The 22,747-nt window shown below is 41.1% G+C and overlaps 1 protein-coding gene and 1 pseudogene across 1 annotated transcript; both read left to right on the top strand.

Moving 5' to 3' along the window:
* The first annotated feature begins 1,347 nt into the window (after positions 1-1,347).
* Positions 1,348-5,234, top strand: LOC115669215 (L-type lectin-domain containing receptor kinase IV.1-like; annotated as a pseudogene).
* Positions 5,235-9,951: 4,717 nt separating this feature from the next.
* On the top strand, positions 9,952-11,255 carry LOC130138936 (phenylacetaldehyde reductase-like). Its single transcript, XM_056314542.1, has 3 exons — positions 9,952-10,069; positions 10,573-10,750; positions 11,051-11,255. Exons 1-3 carry the CDS (start codon positions 9,952-9,954, stop codon positions 11,253-11,255), a joined length of 501 nt encoding a protein of 166 aa, XP_056170517.1.
* The last annotated feature ends 11,492 nt before the right edge of the window (positions 11,256-22,747 follow it).

The following is a 22,747-nucleotide window of genomic DNA, read 5'->3' on the forward strand; positions in this document are numbered from 1 at the left end:
TGTATAGTTATGATGTACTTAAATGAGAATGTCTAACGTGGAATATGGTGAGCGGTGAATTCGCCGATGGATGTCAATTTTGGCCCTAGTTTGTGGACCATAAAATTGCTAGGTAAAAGTGGGAAAATATTAATAAAGAAATAGATAAAGAGATGGCCATAGAGCAGAGGTTGAAAGTTCTAAGTGGCAGTTGATTAGTCTATTCTCATAAAAGCATTAATAATTTAACCTTTGTTTTTTTTTGTCGAATTAATAATTTAACGTTGCTTAGAGCTTTTGTACAAGTCCATCAAAATTTCATTTCGTTATATATCTGAGGAACAATTTGGAAGAAGTAAAATTCTTTTCTCCAATAACTAGCAAAACTGCATATGTGTGTGTGTTAAAGGAAAGAAGAAAACAAATTTAAATTTACGTGGAGAGAGTGATAAAAATGAAATTAATATGGAAAAGAAAGTTAATTAGTCGATAGATGACTAATTTAAATTCAATTTTAGGAAATAAGATATTTTATCTATTTTGTTTTGCCATATCATCACAAGCTTAACAATCCACGTGGAATTTTATGTATTTTTTAGTGATAATTTGAGATTAAAATCAGCTGTAAAAAGTAATACGTGTTTGATATAGAGAACACCCAGAAACTTATTAAAAGAAACTTTAAAGCTGTGGACTTTGGTTTTTTGTTCTGGATAATAAGGGTGGGGGAGGGCGACCAACATAATTAACCTTCTTAGCATCACTATGAGGGTTTCATCCTGTTACATAAAATTTTGTAAGTTTGTGATAGAAAAGCACTCAATGATTTCAAATAGTAATTAAAGTTCAATAGAGGGTGATTGATGACCAATTAAATTATTAAATTCAAGTATCATTTTGTATTAATATATCAAGTTATATTTGCATTTACTCAAAAGCTACAATGAGTCCTAAGTCAATTAGGTTACATTAATTTCTTTCAAAGTACATCGAAACTCTGATATGGGATCTTTTGCACGCGCAACTTAACACACCAAATTTCGGGTCGTTCTCTGAGATGGAATTATTAGGCTTTCCTACTCTATTTACTAACATTCAAAGCATCGTAGAAGAGTCATACATGATATTAAACACACTGGAAATTTGTGGGGGCATTGTCCTTCATCATACACCATCGGTCATTGACTTGTCGATGACCTCCCGAACAGGGCGAAACATCAACTCACGTTGATGGATGCCTTCGTCTAGTTCGGCCATTTAATGAAATGTCTTAAATGGTGTACAGAGACGGGTAGATTACATTGGAACTTTAATGCGTGAATGATAATCATTCTGTTTGTGTTTTTCTATTTTTCTGTTCTTGAGAACATGTTTACAACAAAAATCCGTTTGGTAATGCAATATCATTTTTCTATTTTTGAAACAAATTTGTACTCCGGAAATAGGTTTGGAACAGAAATTAGAAGTAAAAATTTTATACTTTTCTATTTCTGAAACAGAAATCGGAAATAAAAACTCTTCTAATCGTTTGCCCTTGCTACTTGCCGGCCGCCCACCCGCTGCTCGCCGTTGTCGCCGGTCGCCTCCCACCCCCGCCTCTTGCCGCTCGTCGCCCGTCGGCCGTCGTCCTCCGCCTCCTGCCGTCCGCCGTCGTCGTCCGCCTCCCACCGCCATCTCTCTCCGCCAGCCATCTACCTCGCCGCTCAACGCCAACCACCTTCCACCGTCGATCGCTGCCGCCCAAAATCGGCCACCTCTTGTTGCTGCCCGCCCGCCGGCCGCCTCCCATCGTCGTCCTCCGCTGCCGGCCACCTCCCGCCGCCACCCGCCTCCCATTGCGAGCCTCCTCCTGCTGCCGCTCGCCGTTCGCCGCCTCCCGCCTGCTGGTCACTCGTTAGGGAGAAATTTTGTGTCGTTATCAAATGAATTTCTATTTCAGAAACAGAAATTTTGTGTCGTTATCAAACGCGTATTTTGACTTAAAAGCTTGTCCATGGAATATAAATAGAAAAATCAATTTTTGGCCTTAAATTGATTTCTGGAACAGAATGGTTATCATTTCCTCCCTAATAAGTTGCTAATAAGACTCGAAGCAATCAGTTAATCATACAATAGAGGGTTCATCATCCGAAAGGCCAGTTGTATGTTTGTTAGCGGTGCACAAGTTGGGACGCTGATAATTGAAATTGCACGAGAGTCGATTCCATGCTGCTGCAAATCGTTTGGATCATTATAGGAACTTCGAATTATCTCACCAGAGCAGTGTGTTTGGCTGATTTCTTCGGCCTCTCTCAATTCATAATTGTTGTTGCGGAAGCCAAGCGATCGAACAATAAATTTGACAGAATAAGAAAATAAATTGGACACTAGATTTACGTGGTTTGGTTGTGGTGACCTACGTCCACGGGGAGATCAGTACGGAATTCTACACGGAATTCCACTATAGATCAAGCGATACAGTAGAGATTACAACCACACTCGAGTCACTCAAACACTCTAAGTGTTTTCCAAGCCCCAATTATACTCAATAACCCACGTAGTGTTTAGTTCCACAATTCCTCACAAAATAATCTCTCAATCTCGCGAAAAAATTATACACAAATCTTACCACAAGCTTTACTTGGCTTGAACACTAAACTATTGATGTAATTCCACGGTAAATAATCCATGCCAAGCTTTCGGTCGCAACGGCGCTTCAAGACTTTTCTCTCTTGCTCTGGACATAGGCTTCACGAAAAACACTCTGCTCTTTTTCAACAATCGTGCATCAGGACTCCTCTATCCGAATATTTATATGCATATAAATGTGAGCCCCTTCTTCTTTGCCGACTTCATCAAGGAAGGATAATTCTTATCTTTTTATTTCTTTCTTGTCTCTGACCAATCAGCAAACCCCAGAAGCCAACTTTTCACGGTCAAAGTCCAACAAACACTTGGGGACTTATTCATGGAAATAAGAAGCCAGAGTCCACACGGAAATTGATTTCCGTATATTCCCAACAGAGTCCAAGTTGGACTTTCCTATTTCACGCCCAAGACTCAGACGCATATTCGGAAAGCTAATTTCCGAAACTTGGCCATTGATTTTTTTTTTAAATTCAGATTTTCGCTTGATACTCAAACTCGAGACATATTTTTAATAATTGTACTAGTGGTTTCTCTCCTGGCAAATACCGCACCGACTCACAAAATCGGTGATTTCACGTGCAATAGTTTCCGGCCTGCGAATCTGAGCCTCGATGGTTTAGCTGTACTCACTGGCAATGGTCTCCTGAAGTTGACCAATGGGACCAAACAGAAGGTGAGTCATGCCTTCTACCCGGACCCCATCACGTTCAAGAATTCATCCGATGGTGCTGTCCACTCGTTCTCCACCACATTCGTCTTCGCTATAATTCCCGAATATCCAGCTCTGGGCGGTCCTGGGTTCATCGTCGTGATAGCTCCTCGTAGAGAATTTCCCGGAGCTCGGCCTAGTTATTACTTTGGTCTCTTCAACGAAACAAACGATGGCAATGCCACGAACCACATTTTTGCGGTGGAATTTGACACGATTCAGAACAACGGAATCCATGATATCAACGACAACCATGTCGGGATCGATGTCAATGGGCTGGTCTCTGTCAAATCTTCCCCTGCTGGATACACTGAAAACAACATTCAAGGCTTCAGAAACTTGAATCTGAGTAGTGGTAAAGCGATGCAAGTTTGGGTGCATTATGATGGTGTGCAGAAACAAATCAGGGGTCACAGTAGCTCCGGTCAATGTCGACAAACCGACCACTCCCCTTTTGTCTCTGTCCTTCAATCTCTCGACGATCTTCAAGGGGACCATGCACGTTGGGTTCTCTTCCTCAACCGGCTTGCTCTTAGCTTCTAATTATTTCCACGGATGGAGCTTAAAGGGAAATGGACAAGCTCAAAGGCTTGATTTGTCTCAACTTCCTAGATTACCCCATATGAAAAAGAAGCAGAAATCCATTCCTCTCACTACTGGACTGCCTTTCTTATGTTTGTTCTTTCTGTCAATACTAGTCTTTGCTGTGGCTTATACAATAAGAAACAGAAGGAAATTTGCAGAGGTTCTCGAGGATTGGGGACGCGACTACAGTCTGCAGAGGTTCAAGTATAAAGATCTCTATGTTTCCACAAAGGGGTTCAGGGATCAGGAGCAGGTGGATTTGGTAAAGTTTATAAAGGGGTATTACCCACCTCAAAAACTGAGATTGCGGTGAAGAGGGTTTCTCATGAATCGAGGCAAGAGACGAGAGAGTTCATCGCTGAGATTGTTAGTATTGGTCAGCTTCGTCATTGGAACATTGTGACGCTTCTCGGATACTGCCGTCGGAAGGGTGAGCTGCTGTTGGTTTATGACTATATGCCAAATGGAAGCCTAGACAAGTACCTCTATAACCAACCAAAGGTGACCCTCAATTGGAGCCAAAGATTTAGAGTGATCAAAGGTGTTGCATATGGAGTCTCTTATCTCCATGAAGGATGGGAACAAGTAGTGATTCACAGGGATATCAAAGCTAGCAACATCTTGCTTGATTTAGAACTAAATGGGAGGTTAAGAGATTTCGGGCTTGCAAGACTATACGATCACGATACAGATTGTCAAACCACCCATGTGGTGGGAACTCTTGGATATCTGGCCCCGGAGAACACTCGAACCGCTAGGGCCACTACGAGCATGGATGTTTTCGCGTTTGGGGCATTTTTGCTCGAGGTTGCTTGTGGTAGAAGGCCCATCGAGGCTCGGGTGGAGGAGGACGTGATATTGGTGGATTGGGTGTTTTCTTGCTGGGATAAGGGTGACATTCTAGAGTCAAGAGATCCGAATTTAGGTGTGGACTTTGTGGCGAAGGAGGTGGAGCTAGTGTTGCAACTCGGATTGTTGTGCTCCCATTCTGAGCCAATGTAGTGCAGTACTTGGAAGGGGATCTCGCAATGCAGGAGTTATCATCTCTTGGTATTTCAAAAAGCGGATTGACATTTGCATATCATGAAGGTGACTTAAGTCTACCATGTCTAATCCGCCTTTCGCAACATCTTCCGTCACAAATTCTCTCCTCTCTGGTGGAAGATGAGTCTTAAGCTTGTTATATAAATAAAAAGCACATTTCATAGATCGAAGTAATTGTCAAACTAGTGTTCTCATGCATCAAGTATTCGTGGTTTGCGACTCTGCAAGTATATGTAAACTGTAAGTTAAGATTCTGTTGATCGAACCAATTTCTGCAGTATATTCTTACGTGTTCTTGGGAATGTCCACATTAGCCTAAATTGCCTTCTTTTTAGGTTTCCCCTTTTGGTCCACCTCCAAAGTATAAGAGCAAGTCCACCTTATATGAGGATTATTACCTGTTTGTTTGAATTCTTGCATGATTTAACAGTCGGGTCCCTAATATATATGCACCATTGACATGTGAATTTTTATTCATTGGGAATATAGTGACGCAAGTCAGGATACCGATAGCTGAAATTGCATTAGATTCAATTTGACCCCGGGAAATTCAAAAATATCTTTTGAGTAGTGCATTCAGTGAATTTCTCCAGCTTCTGGGCATGTTCTTCGTGATTGATCTGGCGGTTTCTCCACGGCGAACTTTGTTCTAGCTCACGATACTAGCAATTTCAACGTCTCCAGTCGGTCAATCTCAACCTATATGGTTTAGCTGCATTCACTGGCAATGGCCTCCTCAAAGTAACCAACGCAGCCAAACAGAAGCAGAGTCAAGCCTTCTATACCCTGACCCAATCAAGTTCAAGAACTCATCCAGTAGATCTGTCTATTCTTTCTCCGCAACGTTCTTCTTCAATGTGATTTGGGTGTATCCACCTCTGCGTGGTTACCAATTCGCTTTTAGCTCCTGATAGAGAAGTTTTTTTTTTGTCAGACCTGATAGAGAATTTGACACAATCCAAAACCTTGAATTCGGTGACGTCAATGATGATCACGCTGCAATCGACGTCAATGTCACATTAGCTCCTACTCCTAGCAATGTTGAGAAACCGAAGACCCCCCTTTTATCTCTTTCCATTGATCTCTTGCTGATCATCAAGGCGACAGTGTACGTGGGGTTCTCGTCCTCAACCAGCTCGTTAGTAGCATATCTAATTTTCACTTTCTTCTTAACTTCGACATTTTTTTGTGCACTGATTTATTTATTATTCAATTTAGTATATTTTGAAAAAAAATTATGATTCTGGAGAAAAGTATACTTAACTTATTCTAAATAATTTTGGTTCTCATTCAATCTTTTCCATATATATTTTTTTTAATTTGGCAAACTCATGTACATAGTGACCAATGTTTTTTTTTCCTTTGTTTCAAACAATCCGAGGTATGCTTTTCTATTGTTGTCATTAACAACCAACTTTAGCATGTACCTGAAAAAATAAAGATAAATAGATGATGTTAAATTTCGATATGTCAACATCTCAATCTTAAAAAAAAAAGAAAAAAAGAAAAGGGCAGTGCTATGGCAACAGTTCTTTTCATTTTTAAATCTTCGTAGGACCCATAGAAACATTTTCCTAGACAAGTGTTAGTTTTGCACGACTTGTTGCTCCATTTTCCCTCCATTTCCTTATATTATTAATATAAATTAACATTTCCTAGGCAATTGTGCAGAGAGCGTTTTAAACTTTTAATTTCCTATCAAAGTCTGTTTCCATCCCTTAATCACGTTCATCTCAAAAGATGTCAACCCATTGTTCCACGATCTCCAGATTCGGCAGCTTCGAAAATCGGCCTAAGAACCGGCCTGCTTATTTTTTCTGTTTCATTTTTATTTATAGCAAAGACATGAAGTTTAATAACCTTAATTATTTTTACATATCATGTTGACTTTAATGAGAAATGAGAAAGTGTGTAAGAAACTTAACTTAAGATTTGATTTTAACTTATAAGGCCGGTTCTTGGGTAGAACTGACTGATTCACGGTATAAAATTGAGAATTGAATTGGTGAAGGCCAGTTCCCAAATTTTTTACCTAGAAATCAAATTGGTCCCCATGTGAATCGGCCTTCTGATTTAGCTCCCGATTGAATGGCCTAGTTGCTTATCCTTATAAACAGCCTTATTTTAAATTAACTTATCAGTTAATGAATATAATTTAAATTAACTACAAATTGCATAACCAAATAAAAAAAACATCCATAGTAAGTGCTTCATACGCCATCAATAAATATATTTCACTTTCAGAACAAGCGATGTCTTGTTGTTAAGAGATCATGTGCATCATGTATTGTTTTTTTATCTAGCTTCCACTATTGAATTAGGGTAGTTGGAGTGCCATGAAATGTCAATAGATTGGGTAGAAATAAGATTAATTAAAGTTTTGTCAATTTATGATACTTTTCATTAAATTGAATGAGGGTAGTTGAATTGTGATACTTTCCATTAAATTGATTATAACGTCATCATTGAATTAGGGTAGTTGAATTATGATACTTTTTGTTAAATTGATTAAAACTCCATTTCATTTTAGCATGTTATTATAGCAATCAAGTTAAAAAAAGCAAGTCATAAGACAACCTAAATATTACGTAGTGTGTTTGAAAAAAGATTTGTCAGTTTAATCTCTTTAGTAATGAATCATCAAATTACCTCGAACTTTTTTATTTTCAAAATGGATGGCAATTTCTATTAAAAAATTATGGTCGTAAAAATCTATGTGCTATGCTTTTTGAAGAAAAAAATCAATTAAATGAACTTTCCTCAATTCCACTCTCCTACTGTCTCCATTAATTTCCTTTTCTCTTCGTCAACAAACCTCAAATAATTGATACAGTGTTCTTCACTTTGCAATCGCAATTTAGGATACTGCAAAGGGGCACCCGGGAGAAGCGCCGGGGGAAGGCAATTCGTACGTGCACTCCAACTCCCTTCTTGCTTTAAGAAAAATTATCACCAAAGACGATCGGTAATTAGATAAACAAGTTCTTTATTTTGAAGTGGGAGGTTGTGTAGTCACTTTCTTAGATTATAATATCTTAGTATCGAAATCACTCTTTTCATCCATAAATTCAATACTGAGAAGATAGCAATTGCATGGCTCATATTGTCCATATAAACCTAACTTTGGAATTTCAATCCGATTCCAACAACTTAGTACTTGCAGAAGGAGAGTTGGCTTATAAGTTTTTGCTATCTCCTATTCTCGGTTGAGTTTTTTTTTACCGTTTGATCAACACCACTCTTTGTTTTCAGTAAACCATTCTTTTTTACAGGGGGCTACATGTGCGAAATAAAGGAGAACCTGGCTCTCATGCTACATTAAGAAGTTCAACTCAAAAGATTCGGACAATATGTGAAAAAGACCATATGTACATCAATAGAATATAAATTTCGTATACAAGTAATGTTAGATACCTTAACAAAATCCCAAAATAATAACGAAACAAAGGCCAACGTAGCATAAATTGTCTATTAGACCTCTGGAAGATCCTAGCTTTAAATGACTTATTAGATTGTATTGAATATAAACATGATAATAGACCTAGGTTACCACAAGTGCCATAACTTTTTGACGGAGCTAATTTTAGTGCCAAAACTTTTCGATTGATCACTTAAGTGGAATTTTGGTAAAAAATCAATCACCGCTTTAGTGCAATCACACGATTTTTGTGGCTGGAAAATCCAAGCAATATTTTGATATAAACCGTTCGACTTGGCTCGCCAGCAAAAATAGTGCGAAATGACGTCACTTTGGCCATTTGTTTGCCTCAAATTAATGAATTGGGGCTAAATCCAAAACGTTCTTCAAACCCTAACCCTAGATATAGGAATTGGGGCAATATTAAATTCGTTGTCTGTGTTTTGAATGGCTCGAATCAGTCTTCTTTACCATGCTTGCGTACTATCGAAAGCTATTGAGGCAGAAATTTGGAAGCTAAAAAGAATTGACAATACGAAAGGGACTCACTAAATCCACATGGTGAGCCAAGAGAGATTGAAAGGCAAAGTCCATCCCTTTTTTCGGCGATATTGACCGTCCACGATTGAGCGGATGTGGTGATCGTGGAGCTCGTTACTTTCTCCGAAAACCGTTCATTCGTCGGTGGCCAAATCTGTCTATTGGAGGTCGTGGTGTCCTAGTTTTAGCGGTGGCTATGGTGAAGAAAACAAGAGGTAGAAAAGGAACAGAGAAAAGAAATGTGAGAAAATTCTAGGAAGAGAGAGAATCGATTTCTTCAAGGTTTTTGGACGCCCAATCACCACGTCCAATGTCAACTCTGGACTTAATATTTATTATTAAAAATACCATGTCGGACTTAAAAATTCATTCTAAAAGTCATTGTTGGGAGCGAGCAGGAGAAGCCCAATATCTTTTGCTTGGGTTGGGGAGATCAACAAGAGGGAATTCAAGTCCGAGTCTGTTAAAATATCCAATTTGACCCAGCTTCACTCGAAAGCTTAAACTAATGAGTTACGAGCCAACTAAGATATATTAACTGCTTCACATCACAACAATTCTCCGATGTTGGATTTCTCTAACACAACTCATACGTTCATCCTAACAGACACATGTGATTCTTTGTTTGAATATGTTGCCAAAGGCACTTAAATTATCGTTTTTTTCCACCAATGTGACAGTCAAATGATCCTTCGAAAAGTTTTCGTACTAAAGTGAGCGCCGCATAAAAGTTATGACACTTATATTATCATTTCCCTGACCTCAATATAACCAGTTCTAAGTTTAGAATAAAAGATTTGGTGGTCATTAAAAGTTTCCCAACCCATGCGTTCTAATCGTAGATTTAAAACAAGCATATAAAGTCAATGCCTCATCGGTCATCAAACACGTTTGTCCGTTAAATGACCTTTGACGGTTTGCAAAATTTTATTGTATTCTACACGTCATGAAAGAGAATCCTTTTTCCCTTATGTATGTGTTGCACTCACTCTAAACTATAATCCCTCCGATGGCCCGTTTCAAGGTTTGAACTCCAAGGAGAGGTGAGATGAGTACAGCGGACAAGGTGCTGTGCGTGACCGGAGGGACCGGTTACATCGCATCTTGGCTTGTCAAGTCGTTGCTTCAGCGTGGCTACACAGTCAAAGCGACTGTACAAGATCCCGGTAAGTCTTTACAACTTCATTTCATGCTCTATTCTGTTTACCCTCTTGAACTTTCGAATCCTCTATCGGTCTGTTCATTTTAGCAGTAACGCGGTAATGGTTCACCGATATCTTAGTTGAAACATTATACATATTCCTTTTCTAATCATTTCTTACCTTTCGGATTAACTCACACATACATATACGCGTCTGGGTATGTGTAAGGGCTCGTATGCACGCCAAAGCGAGTACCTACTACCTAGTGGCTGTTGATGCTTCATGTGCCTATGACATAATATCATCATCCATTGTCCACTCCCTACACATACCTAAGTCTCTCGTGGAACCTGAACCAATTGGCTTGAATGTTTAGTTTTGGTCATACGTTGCCTCTCAAGCTGAATCTAGTGCAAATCCAGCATCACAACCTAATAATTTCACTCTTATCTGTCATTGTATTGTAAATTTGACTCTGAGGTTCTATACACCAAATCTACTTCCTGTTGTTGCACGTGCACAAACAGATGATCCGATGAAGACGCAACACCTTCGAGCTCTTGAAGGTGCTAAGGGGAGACTACATTTATGCAAAGCCGATTTGCAGGAAGAAGGGTCCTTCGACTCGGCCATCAATGGATGCGAAGCTGTTTTTCATACAGCATCACCTGTGCTTTTCTCAGCTTCTGATCCCCAGGTGTTTATGTATGGCAGTCATCCGTCGTTGTTCTATGCATTTCAGTAGATGGAATGATACTATATTTTTCAAAATTGTGGTTTGTTTCCCTTTGTCGGTTTTAGGTAAAATTAATGAAAAGATGATCCAATATTTCTGGATGACTCTCCAAATAATCGTTCTTATGGATCCTCCCCAGAAGGTTAGTCCTAATTTTTCTTCAACTCCACAAGAAAAGTTCATTCTATCCTATGAGCAACACTAGAATAGGTCATATTTCATTCTTATCGACTTAGCCGGCATGCACGAATCATTTGGAATGTATGCAGATGTGAAGACGACGGACCTCTTGTGTCGGCTTATAGGGTATCAAGGGAAAGAGTGGAAGGTTTGGGTGCGACGTTCATTCCTTTGGAGGTCAGTGTACGAGACAGCGTCGATGGAGAAAGGCTTACCCTTGGTTTGAGCTTGGAGAAAGGGAAACGCTCCAGCTACATCAGTATACGCTTGCTATGGACTTCAAAAGCCATGTAATAAGGTTTCTGATAAAGCAATGTACTCTTTTCTTTAATTTTCGCACTGTTTGGTTAGGGTTCAACGTATCACTCACTTCTTGATTGAAGTTTGCCACCTCTAAACTTGAAACCCGACGTATGTTATACATTATGTTGTTGAACCAACTAAGTAGCACCGACATGCTTTGGGGGCCGCCATGTCGATATGCGCTGGTTGCCGGTCGTCACTGGCCGGTCGGCGGTCACTGGTCGTCGCCGGTTGTCGATCGCTGGTTGCCGGTTGTCACTAGATGTCAGCTGGTCGATGATCACCAGTCATCGCCGGTTCGCTGGATGGAGAAGCAAAAAAAAACAAGAAAGAAAGAAATAGAAAATAAAGAAGTAATATATTAAAAAATCTGAATTTTTTGTATAAAATTATCCACAGTGTTTTAATAATACATATATTTTTTAAAATTTATAAAAAACAAGTTTTTCTAGATTAGAATTGATAATGAAGTCTATTTTATCAACACGGGTTGGGTTATGCATAGGTCACTAGAATTGTATTGTATGGAAATGAGTCAAAACGAGTTAAATGAGTAAATATGGATCGGATCATTTTCGACGCGGCCATTCATTTGGCAAGGCTATATATATAAGTAAAGTCTAACTGTAAATCTATCGGTGGCCCGATTTTTCCCACGGGGAGATGTCGCGACCTCCCTAAACCGGCCCCGCCGCCTAAGGGGTTAGGCTAATGGATTACTAAGTTAAACCTAGCTCGAGCTCTCCCAAGCTCATACCAATTCGCGACTTAAGTTAAAGTTATTAACATGGAAATCAATTTCACCTAGGAGTCGCCACTAATCAGTTTTTGGTGGGTCGATTAGACACCCAAGCAAAGCAGGGGAGAAATGCTATAATTCTACGAACCAGAGATTCAATGGGTACGAGGACTTGATTACACTAATTGACCAACTAGTGCCCTTTCGGTACCTAATCTTGCTCAATTCACCACCTAACGTGTTCACACTAACTGGGAGTTTAAAAAATTCATTCCTAACCAAGCTAAGGGAAGCAACAATCACTACATGAACCTAACATGCATAATCAACCACATGCGAGTTTAAATTAAACATGCAATTCAAAGCGTGCGAATCAAGCGAGGAGCAATCAAACATACGCTAATCACACAAAAAGGGAGAGAAAAGCAATTCTGAAACCCAATTTCCAATTTTTGGATTTTCGAAATTTTTCTATTTTTTTTTAATTTTCGTTTTTTATTTAAAATAATAATAATTCCCTAAATCGGCCTATGCTCGGTTTATGTGAACATGAAACAACTCAGAATATGAATATTACGAGAACCGGGCTCAAATCAACCGTTTCAAGATCGAAACTTGGTTTGGGCATTTCGTCTAGCATTTGGTGTGCATTAAAATGCCCCAAATGGCTTCCTCGAGCCATATTCGTGGCCTTCAATCTTACTCCGTGTGTAATATCAAGTGGAACCAAAGTATCAAGGTTATATTATCACATGCAAAGAACAAGATTAGCTAGAAATCACAACCTAAAACGCACGAGAACCAAGTTGGAATCGGCCTCCAATATGTGGGTTCGGGCTGCTTTTGCAAATTTGGGTTTAAACCCAGGTCAAGCAAACCTGTTGCATGCCCAGGTTTAAGCCCCGACACTCATCACGTGCAAGATCTATGGGAAACATCACTTCATCTGAGAGAATATACGTAACATCTACTTTTAAATGAAACAAACATCATGGAGAATGATCAAGCGAACACGTCGAAACAACCCCCCCAAGAAGCATACATGCATGGTTCATAATGACTAGCCATGAATCAATGTGGGTTAGCTTGGCTTTTGACTCAAGTTGCAAGCGATCTCATGGTTCACACGGGGCTTCAAAGACCAAACCAAGTGGATCTCAGCCTAATTTGTACACCCGTATAACATTCATCAAGCTCACGAAGGTAGAAAACGCATGCAAAGAGGAGTAGCAAGTCAAACATTTAGAGCTCATGAAGGAGCTCTAACACTTAGAAAAATTCCAGCCTCAGAAATCAGTTCTCTGGGCTGGTTCTCTTGGTTTTTTCATAACTAAAACATATTCAAAATTGAACAAAAATACATGTAGGATACTCACCTTGCTTCCTAGTTTCTCTTTGAAGTATCCCTTGGCCGAGGGAACCAAAAACCTGTCTTCCAAGGGCGCGGGGAACTAGGCTTCTTCAAACTGGAAAATGAGATCTGCAAAGAAGGAACTGACAACGAATGTTTTTATTGGTCTCCAAAACCAGAATCAACGACCTCCTTTTCTGACTAATTTGACACTAAGCCAAACTAGATGTATTCTAGTTTAATTTTCAAGTCACAGGTATCCTCATATATTCCTCATGTCTCTCAAAAACTCCCACTTTCCCTCACCAGTAACCGTCTGACTTCAACACTCACAACATTTCTGGGATTCTCTCTTGACCCGAGAATGGGCTGCTTTTCGAGGGGATTTTGGGTGGCTTCCCGACATCCATTTGGGGTGTTCGACCTATGGTTGGAAAGATCTTTGAATGTAGTTCCACTCTCTAGTTGAAGGTTTTGGCTAATTTTTGCTCGAAGTTCACGAAAATCTCACTTTCCTCTCCAAAAGTCAATCTGGAACTTTTCTGGGTTTATGTTTTTGTTTGAGTTGCGTCTGAGGGTGAGTTTTTGGAACGACCGTGAACTCTCCTCCTCTTGTCTCATCCCTTTATTTTTATCCCCCAAAAGAACGTGCTTCAGAGATCCTATCCATCAAATCCAACCCGATTTTTAGCCCGTGATTGCCCACTTACCAAGCCTGCAAACTGAGTCTCTTCACCAACTTTCTGACTCCAAAATCATCATAATTTGCAGCTGTTGAGTGAGCAGGTTTGACTGAGATTATCACGTGTCTTCAGCAGCTTATCCCTGGCAAATTTTTGTCCATTTTCACTCCTAATGATGGTCTCACACCTCGGCCAGAGTTCACGCTGATCGGCTGGCTGAGTAGGATATGGTGGGGCCACAAATTTGGCTACTCAGCAGCCTCGAATTGAGACCAAATCGTGGACCGGTTTTTGGAAGCTAATTTAAGTGCTTTAATCCATTCATTTGGTCGGAATTTTTGATCAGTTTGAAAGTTGAAGTATATTAGTTTAAGATGATAATCAGAATTTGCAATTTTCCATGCCCAAGTTTGCAGGAAAGTCCCTCAAAATTAGCCACTTTCTTATCCGAGAATGCCCGATTTGAGCCAATTTAGTCCTTTTGGCTTGATCTGATCAATTTTACCTTGCCCGTTTTCAATTTCAAGCTTGATTAGGGGTAAAAATGATGATTTAAGGGCTTGGGGGCAAATTTTACAAATTTTGCGATTTGGTCCCCCAATTTTTGGAAATTGTATTTTGGCCCCAACTTGCTGGTTCATTTGCAATTTGATCCCTCAGGTCTCGGTTAGCTACACTCGAATCCTTGGCCCTTGCTCTTCCGTTTTTTTTTTTTTTATAGAATAATTCCAAAATATTTTTGTGGAAAAACAAGCTCCAATTTTTTGAAAATGATTTTTGGGCAAAAAATTTAGGTGTCAACAGCTGCCCCTCTTTGAAGGGAAGCTTGCGGAGGTTCCTTTCAAAGACAAGAGACACCTAAAAATTTTTTTTGCGGAGGGCATGGGATGGCGCAATGGCTAAAGCATGAGGAATGATTGATTTTTTTTTTATCTATTTTTTTTTATTATTATTTTTGGATGTTTTGTTGATTTTTGATTTTTTTTGCTGATTGATTTTTTTTTTTGTTGATTTTTTTTTTAGGGACAAAATTAAAATGACTTTTAGGGACTAAAACCCTGTAAACGTCGGAAAATCCACCTAGGGATTAAAACCCTGTGAGCAGCTAAGATCCCGTCTAGGGACTAAAACCCTATGAACGGCAATAGGAACAACACCTTGAAGGAACGCCTAGGGACTAAAACCCTATGAACGTCAAAGATTTTGCCTAGGGACTAAAACCCTATGAACAACAAAGGACGCCATACCGTGTAAGAACGGACTTTTGGCTACATGAAGAGGTAGTGCCGTGTAAGAACGGACTTTGATCGAAAACAAAGCCATACCGTGTAAGAACGGATTTGTGGCTACATGAAGAGGTTGTGCCGTGTAAGAACGGACTTTGATCGAAAACAAATCCATACCGTGCAACAACGGATTTTTGGCTAAATGAAGAGGTTGTGCCGTGTAAGAACGGACTTTGATCGAAAACAAAGCCATACCGTGCAAGAACGGATTTTTGGCTAAATAAAGTCTCACCATATAAAGAAATAAACTCTGGGCTACGAAAGCTCGCCAGGTTGATGGGGTGCTTCGGGCTGCGAAAGCTCACCGGGCAGGGAAAAAGACAGACTCTGGGCTGCGAAAGCTCGCCAGGTCGATGGGGTGCTCCGGGCTACGAAAGCTCGCCAGGCAAGGAAAAAGACTCTGGGCTGCGAAAGCTCGCCAGGTCGATGGGGTGCTCTGGGCTGCGAAAGCTCGCCGAGCAAGGAAAAAGGCTCTGGGCTGCAAAAGCTCACCAGGTCGGTGGAGGTGCTCCGGGCTGCGAAATCTCACCGGGCAAGGAAAAAGACTCTGGGCTGCGAAAGCTCGCCAAGTCGATAAGGTGCTTCGGGCTGCGAAAGCTCACCGTGCAAAAATTCTGGACTGTAAATATATCAAGCAAAAAGTTTCCGAAATGGCCATTGCACATCTAACGGAATATGTTATAATAGGTGCTCTGATAGGGAAAGCATACCAGGCGAGATCGATGTTATTCGAATGTCATGAATGACACTATCAAAAGAATGCATTCACGGAGAAAGTGTTGATTGCATGAGTGAATCAAACTAAATTCAATTGTTTGGAAAACAGTCAATATCATTCAATATCACAAGATTGTCATTAGGCTTGAGGAATGTCATTAATCATCAAATTCCCTTAGGAGAAAATCTTTTGTCAAAATGATCTTAACTCGTGAAAAGGGCTTGTTAAACATGCCAAACAAGAGCTCCATAGTCGGAAAGGGCTTCTCACAACTCTCAAGAAGGCTGTTTGATCCCATCCATTAATGTGGGAAATGGTCTGATCACTCAGTATACCTCACATGACCACTGTCGAAGGTTTCGAGAATCATTCGCAATAAGTACACGTTGACCAATCTAAGAGGACTTTTAAAGGACCATAATATAGGTTTGGTCACGGCTTCAACAATGGATGAGTATTATCGGCTAAGGAATGCAATTATTGTGGATCAGCATCTCCGCCAGGTTTACAAGTCAAGAGACCTTAAGATGAGATAAGATAACCTTGCCCTCCACTTCTTCAAGCGGTAGCTTCTTTGGAAATCCAAACTTCTGCTCGAACCATCCCAATCGGAAGAGACTTTGGAAAGGGTTGTAAGATTGGTTCGGTGAAAGGCTCAAAAGGCTCGAGTTTTTCAGAAAAGATTTAAGAACTGATGATTATCGTGGCATCATTACCATATCATCTCGTCTTAACTCGCCTCGAGAGTCGATCGGCAAATCATTTCGACATAAGAACTTTGCTCTTTTTCTAATGGCTTTCGCCTTTGCAATGGTTTTTCTTTCATGCAAGCATTTTTCTTTCGACATCTTTTTTTTTTTTTTTTTTTTACGAAAGAATTCCTCTCGAGATGCTTTTTTTTTTTTTTTACAATGGGCATTGGCCTTGCTTTTACCAGGCACACTGCTTTTTCATGCCCTCTAGTTTTCACTTGACTTTTTCTCTTTTGATTATTTTGAGCCCCTAAGACTTTCGAGATTCTTCCACACGTTGTCACACAAGCACCAGTTGCTTTGGTAAATCATGTGCATTGCCCCAGTGTAGGGAGATAATCACCACTCGGGCTTTAGAAATGAATATTCAGGCTCAACTTGGCTAAGCAAAGGGCATAAGTGTTTGGGTAGAGAATGAAACGCTCTTCTTCACTTTGGGATGCTTTGAGCTTCCATTAGGACTCACCTGAAGTTATCACAAAAGATCAATGCAAGTAAGAGCAAAGAAGTCTTTCCCATCTTCTTCGCCAAATGGTGTCAACCAGAACCTCCAAATTTGCCCCATTGTGGGGTGGTTCTTGACAGGGACATTTTGTGAATTCTTTACATTTAAAGGCTCAAATGGGCTTAACTATGATCACCTGTAGTGTGTAGGATATATGAAAGAAATGCCTCTTTTCACTTTGATCCATGTACAATTTGCGAATGAATCTCTCGTCCTAAAACACGGTTTTTGCACCCAACTTACAAAGTGTTTATAGGACGTGTTTGGGAATGGTTCGCCTTTCTTCATTCTAAGTGCTTCTCGCTTGGCATATTTAACATATTTCCTCTTGTTTCGTCAAGATCACCTGAGTTGATTGATCTCCATTGGGGATTTTGATTCGAAATGAACGTTCCACCAAGCATCGAGGCAACTTTGGACAAGCATGACATTCAAAATTTCTGTGAAAAATTTATTTTCACAATTTCTATTTTTATGCTTGCTTTTCTCAAACTCGCCGAAAACCTTTTTTCTTTTATTATTCTGTTTTGTTGTTTTTTTTTTGTTCAAAGCAAATTTTCCATTCGACCTTCTTTTGGCATTAAGAAAAAGGGTGCTTACCTGCGGCCTAGTGACTTGGTAACCCCCTCCTTCACATTTAGCTTGTTGGATGCTTGCCAAGACGGTTCAGTTATTTGCGGATCAATTTGCGGATTGTTTGGGACCTGTAAAGTAAGCATGTATGCATGTATGCATGTATGCATGATATGCATGATGTGAATAACTTACAGTGATTCGGATTGCATCGAAAATGGTTCTCGGGCCTCGGATTTCATTCAAGGAAAATACTTTTTCACCGAATCGGCGTTTACAGGCTTTGGCAACTCTTGGCCATCCATTTCTACAAGAATTAAAGCACCCCCAGGTAGAACCTTTCTAACGACATACGGACCGTCATAATTTGGAGCGAACTTCCCACCTAATTCGGGTGTGATGGACAACACTTTCCTTAGTACGAGATCTGCGGTTTTAAAATGTCGAGGCCGGACTTTGCGATTGAAAGACTTGGCAACTCGCTTTTGGTAACATTGACCATGGCATAAAGCCTTTAGTCTATTCTCATCGATCAAGTTCAACTGATCATATCTCTGTTGAGTCCATTCTTCCTCAGAGAGCTCAGCTTGTGAGAGTATCCTTAATGAAGGAATTTCAACCTCCACAGGCAAAACTGCTTCCATACCATAAACGAGCGAGAAAGGAGTCGCCCCTGTCGAAGTGCGGATCGAAGTTCGATACGCCATCAATGCATAAGGTAGACGTTCATGCCAGTCTCGGTAATTGTCGGCAGTCTTCGACAAGATCTTCTTTATGTTTTTATTGGCTGCCTCTACAGCCCCATTCATTTGTGGACGGTAAGGTGAGGAGTTCAAGTGACGAATATGAAACTCGTTAAGTAAGCCATCTACAACCTTGTTGTTCAGATTTGAGCCATTGTCAGTGATGATCACCTCCGGGACTCCATAACGAGCGATGATGTCACGGCGAATAAACTTGGCCACATTCTTGGCGGTGACATTAGCATATGAGTTCGCCTCGATCCACTTGGTGAAGTAATCGATGGCTACCAAGATGAAGCGATGTCCATTGGAAGCCTTAGGATTAATTGGCCCAATCATATCGATCCCCCACATTGAGAAGGGCCATGGCTCGGACATTTGACGCAATTCATTTGGCGGTACATTGATTTTATCTGCATAGATTTGGCACCGATGACAATAACGAACATGCCGAATACAGTCAGCCTCCATAGCCATCCAGAAGTAACCCAGTCTCATGATTTTTCTGGCCAAAAGATGACCGTTCATGTGCGGACCGCATTCTCCTTCATGAATTTCCTTCATCAACTGATTAGCTTCTCTGGCATCGACGCATTTCAACAAAATTGAGTCAAAGGATCTTTTGTAAAGAGCGTTGCCACTAATGAAGAATTTTGACGCTAGCTTCCTTATGTATTTCTGATCTGTTAGTTCACTTCCAGGAGGATATTCACCCCTTTGAAGATAGTTCATGATGTCGTGATACCACGGCTTCTCATCAGGTTCATCTGCGATCGCCGAACAGTAAGCGGGACGTGTCAGTATTTCGATTTTCAGTGGCTCAATGTCTAACCCTTCCATGACTTGCAACATTGATGATAACGTGGCCAGGGCGTCGGCAAACTGATTCTGCGATCGGGGTAAATACTCAAAGGAAATCTCATCAAATTCCTTTATTAACTCCTCAAGGAATTCGTGGTAAGGAATCAATTTGGAGTCACGGGTTCGCCATTGGCCCTCTGTCTAAAGAATGATGAGGGCGGAATCGCCGTAAACCTGCAGCTTCCTAACTTTCATGTCGACGGCCAATTGCAATCCCAGTATGCAAGCCTCGTATTCTGAGATATTGTTGGTACAAGGAAATGCCAACTTGGCGGCCACAGGGTGATGTTGACCCGTCGGGGAGATAAGAACTGCTCCAGTCCCAGAACCAGCCAGGTTAACGGCACCATCGAAGTACATAGTCCACTTATCGTCCACTATCTCTGAAATGCGCTCTTCTATAGGATCGGCGATCATGGTCTTCCGACCTTTCGATGTTTTCTTCCAGCATGTCGGCTATAGCTCTTCCCTTGATAGATTTTGCGTCATCTTGTGGACATCGAATTCGGACACTAGAACTTGCCACTTTGCTAACTTTCCGACCAACGCAGGTTTTTCCAGCAAATATTTGATGGGATCATTCTCAGTTACGAGTAGGATCCGATGATGGAGTGTGTATTGGCGTAAGCGATGTAATACCCACACCAAAGCCGCACATGTTTTTTCAACTCCGGGGTAATTTATTTCGGATGAAGTAAACTTCTTACTGAGATAGTATACCGCACATTCTTTGTCATCGCTTGGTCTCTTCTGAGCTAGCAAGGCCCCCAACGACTCATCATGAATAGTCAGGTAGAGTATTAACGGCACTCTAGGGACGGGTGGCACCAGGACCGGCGAATGAGAAAGATATTGTTTTATTTTCTCAAATGCCTCTTGACAATCAGTATCCCACTTAACTTTGGCATTTTTCTTCAAGAGCTTGAAAAAAGGTTTAGCCGTCTCAGACAATTGAGAAATGAATCTCGCCACATAGTTGAGTCTCCCTAGCAAACTCCGAATCTCTTTGACAGTTGAAGGAGGCTTCAAATCACAAATGGCCTTAACCTTTGACGGGTCAATTTCAATGCCTCGACTACTGACCATGAACCCCAATAGTTTCCCAGATTTTGCCCCAAACATACATTTGGCGGGGTTAAGTCTTAGCTTGAACCTTCGAAGTCGGTCAAACAACCTCCGCAACACCTCGATGTGGTCTTCTCCATGTTTGGATTTGGCAATCATATCGTCTACGTAGACCTCCACCTCCTTATGCATCATATCGTGGAACAGCGTGACCATTGCTCTTTGGTACGTTGCTCCGGCATTCTTCAAGCCAAAAGGCATTACCTTGTAACAAAAGGTCCCCCAAGGGGTAATGAAGGAGGTCTTACTTTTATCTTCTTCTTTCATCCGAATTTGATTATAGCCAGAAAATCCATCCATAAAAGAAAATAGCTCAAATCCGCGGTCTTTGTCGACCAACACATCGATGTGAGGCAGCGGGAAGTCATCCTTCGGACTTGCTCGATTCAGATCGCGGTAGTCAATACAAACCCTGACCCGACCATCCTTCTTCATAACGGGGACTACATTGGCGATCCAGTCAGAATAGTGCGACACTTCTATGAAGCCCACTTTCAACAACTTCATGACTTCTTCTTCGATCTTCTTGGATAATTCGGGCTTTGTTCTTCTGAGCCTTTGTTTCTTCGGCGGGATACTCGGATCAGTTGGTAGAGCGTGCTCTACAATTTCTCTATCTAACCCCGGCATATCCGCATATGACCACGCGAACACATCTTGGTATTCTTTTAAAAGGTCAACCATCCTTCTAATCTTGATTTTAGAAAGGCCAGCTCCAATCTTGATTTCTCTAACATTCTCCGAATCGCCCAGATTTATTGTAATTGTAGGCTCTGCGGTCAATGGCTTAGACTCTTCATGCCGAGTCCAATCTTGTTCGATGGTTTTCCAATCACAGTCATCCTTGTCATCCTCGGTCCCAGAGGAATTTTCGTCGAGCAAATCCGACTCACATATACCCCTATCATGATCATGTGAAATGTTATGCCTGAGATGCCACAAAGAAGGTTAGTGATTAAATTGGCAAATGTTATTGCAACTAATGATATGCATGCGTTTTGAAATCATTTTGAAAGAGTTTTTGAAAATGATGGATCCGTCCTCATATCCTTGGACGTCCCTATTTGCAAATGATTTTGGAAATCAGGAAGCGTGCGGAAGTCCAGGCCTCAAAGCATCATCATCAGTCTGGTTTGGGTACTTCCACACGTTCTTAATAAAACATGACTATGATTTCATTAATAAGATAGGGCCGTTTACATGACTCGAGGTCCTGGACCGACGGCTCGCAGTCCAGGACTTTGATTACAAGGAGAAACAACACCTAGACCTAAATGAACTTCCCATGGAAAGGATGAACACGGACACAAACTAGACTAAACGGGAAAGAAAAGCAGCATCCCTACTCAAAAAGGTTGGCGGTGGCAATAGAAGGCTCGGCCTCTTCATTTTTTGTGATGGTACAAATGCACTCCCCCTCGAAAAGATCGACGAGACTAAGAATGGCCTCCTCTTCCTGTAGCAGCTTGGGTGGCCCCCGGAAGATTTCCTTCAACTCTGGCAAAAGTAGGCCCTTCTGACCTTCCATTAATCCAAATAAACTTCCTCGACCTCCGCAACTTCCCTGATTAGCTAGGCCTCCGTAATCACCATGGTCTTTGTTGCTTGCCTGGCCGCTATAATTAGTATGGCCACCACGACCACCACGGCCTCCCTGTTGACCTCGTCCTCCGACACAGCCTCGTTCTCCATGTTTATCTCGGTAACCAGAATTGCTCCCATGATAACCCAGGCCTGTCTTCCTGCACCACTTGGAGACCGGAGGGGTTCTTTGATACCTTGTCCATATAATCCCAGGCCGGTTCCGGGGACATGACCATTTTCGAGCAATACCTTGCTCGACATGAGCGACGGCTTAACCACGTCTAGGTCTCGCATGATGGTCCCAACGGGCACATGGACCATCGAGACCAACTCCAGAGTTTGATAACTCGATTCAGCCTTGTCCTCGGGTTCTACATATGGGATTGCCGTGTCGTGAAAAACCTTAAAGTCAGTTTCCCCGTGAACAGTTACCAGCTTCCCGTCCACAATGAATTTAACCTTTTGGTGTAGGCTCGAGGGTACAGCTCCGGCGGTATGTATCCACGGTCGTCCCAGTAAAAAATTGAAGGCACTAGGAATATCTAGGACTTGGAAGCTGACTA

This window comes from Syzygium oleosum, unplaced genomic scaffold, assembly GCF_021117445.2.
Source record: "Syzygium oleosum isolate NSW1041296 unplaced genomic scaffold, Sole_v2.1 Sole_v2.09, whole genome shotgun sequence".
NCBI classification, from domain to species: domain Eukaryota; kingdom Viridiplantae; phylum Streptophyta; class Magnoliopsida; order Myrtales; family Myrtaceae; genus Syzygium; species Syzygium oleosum.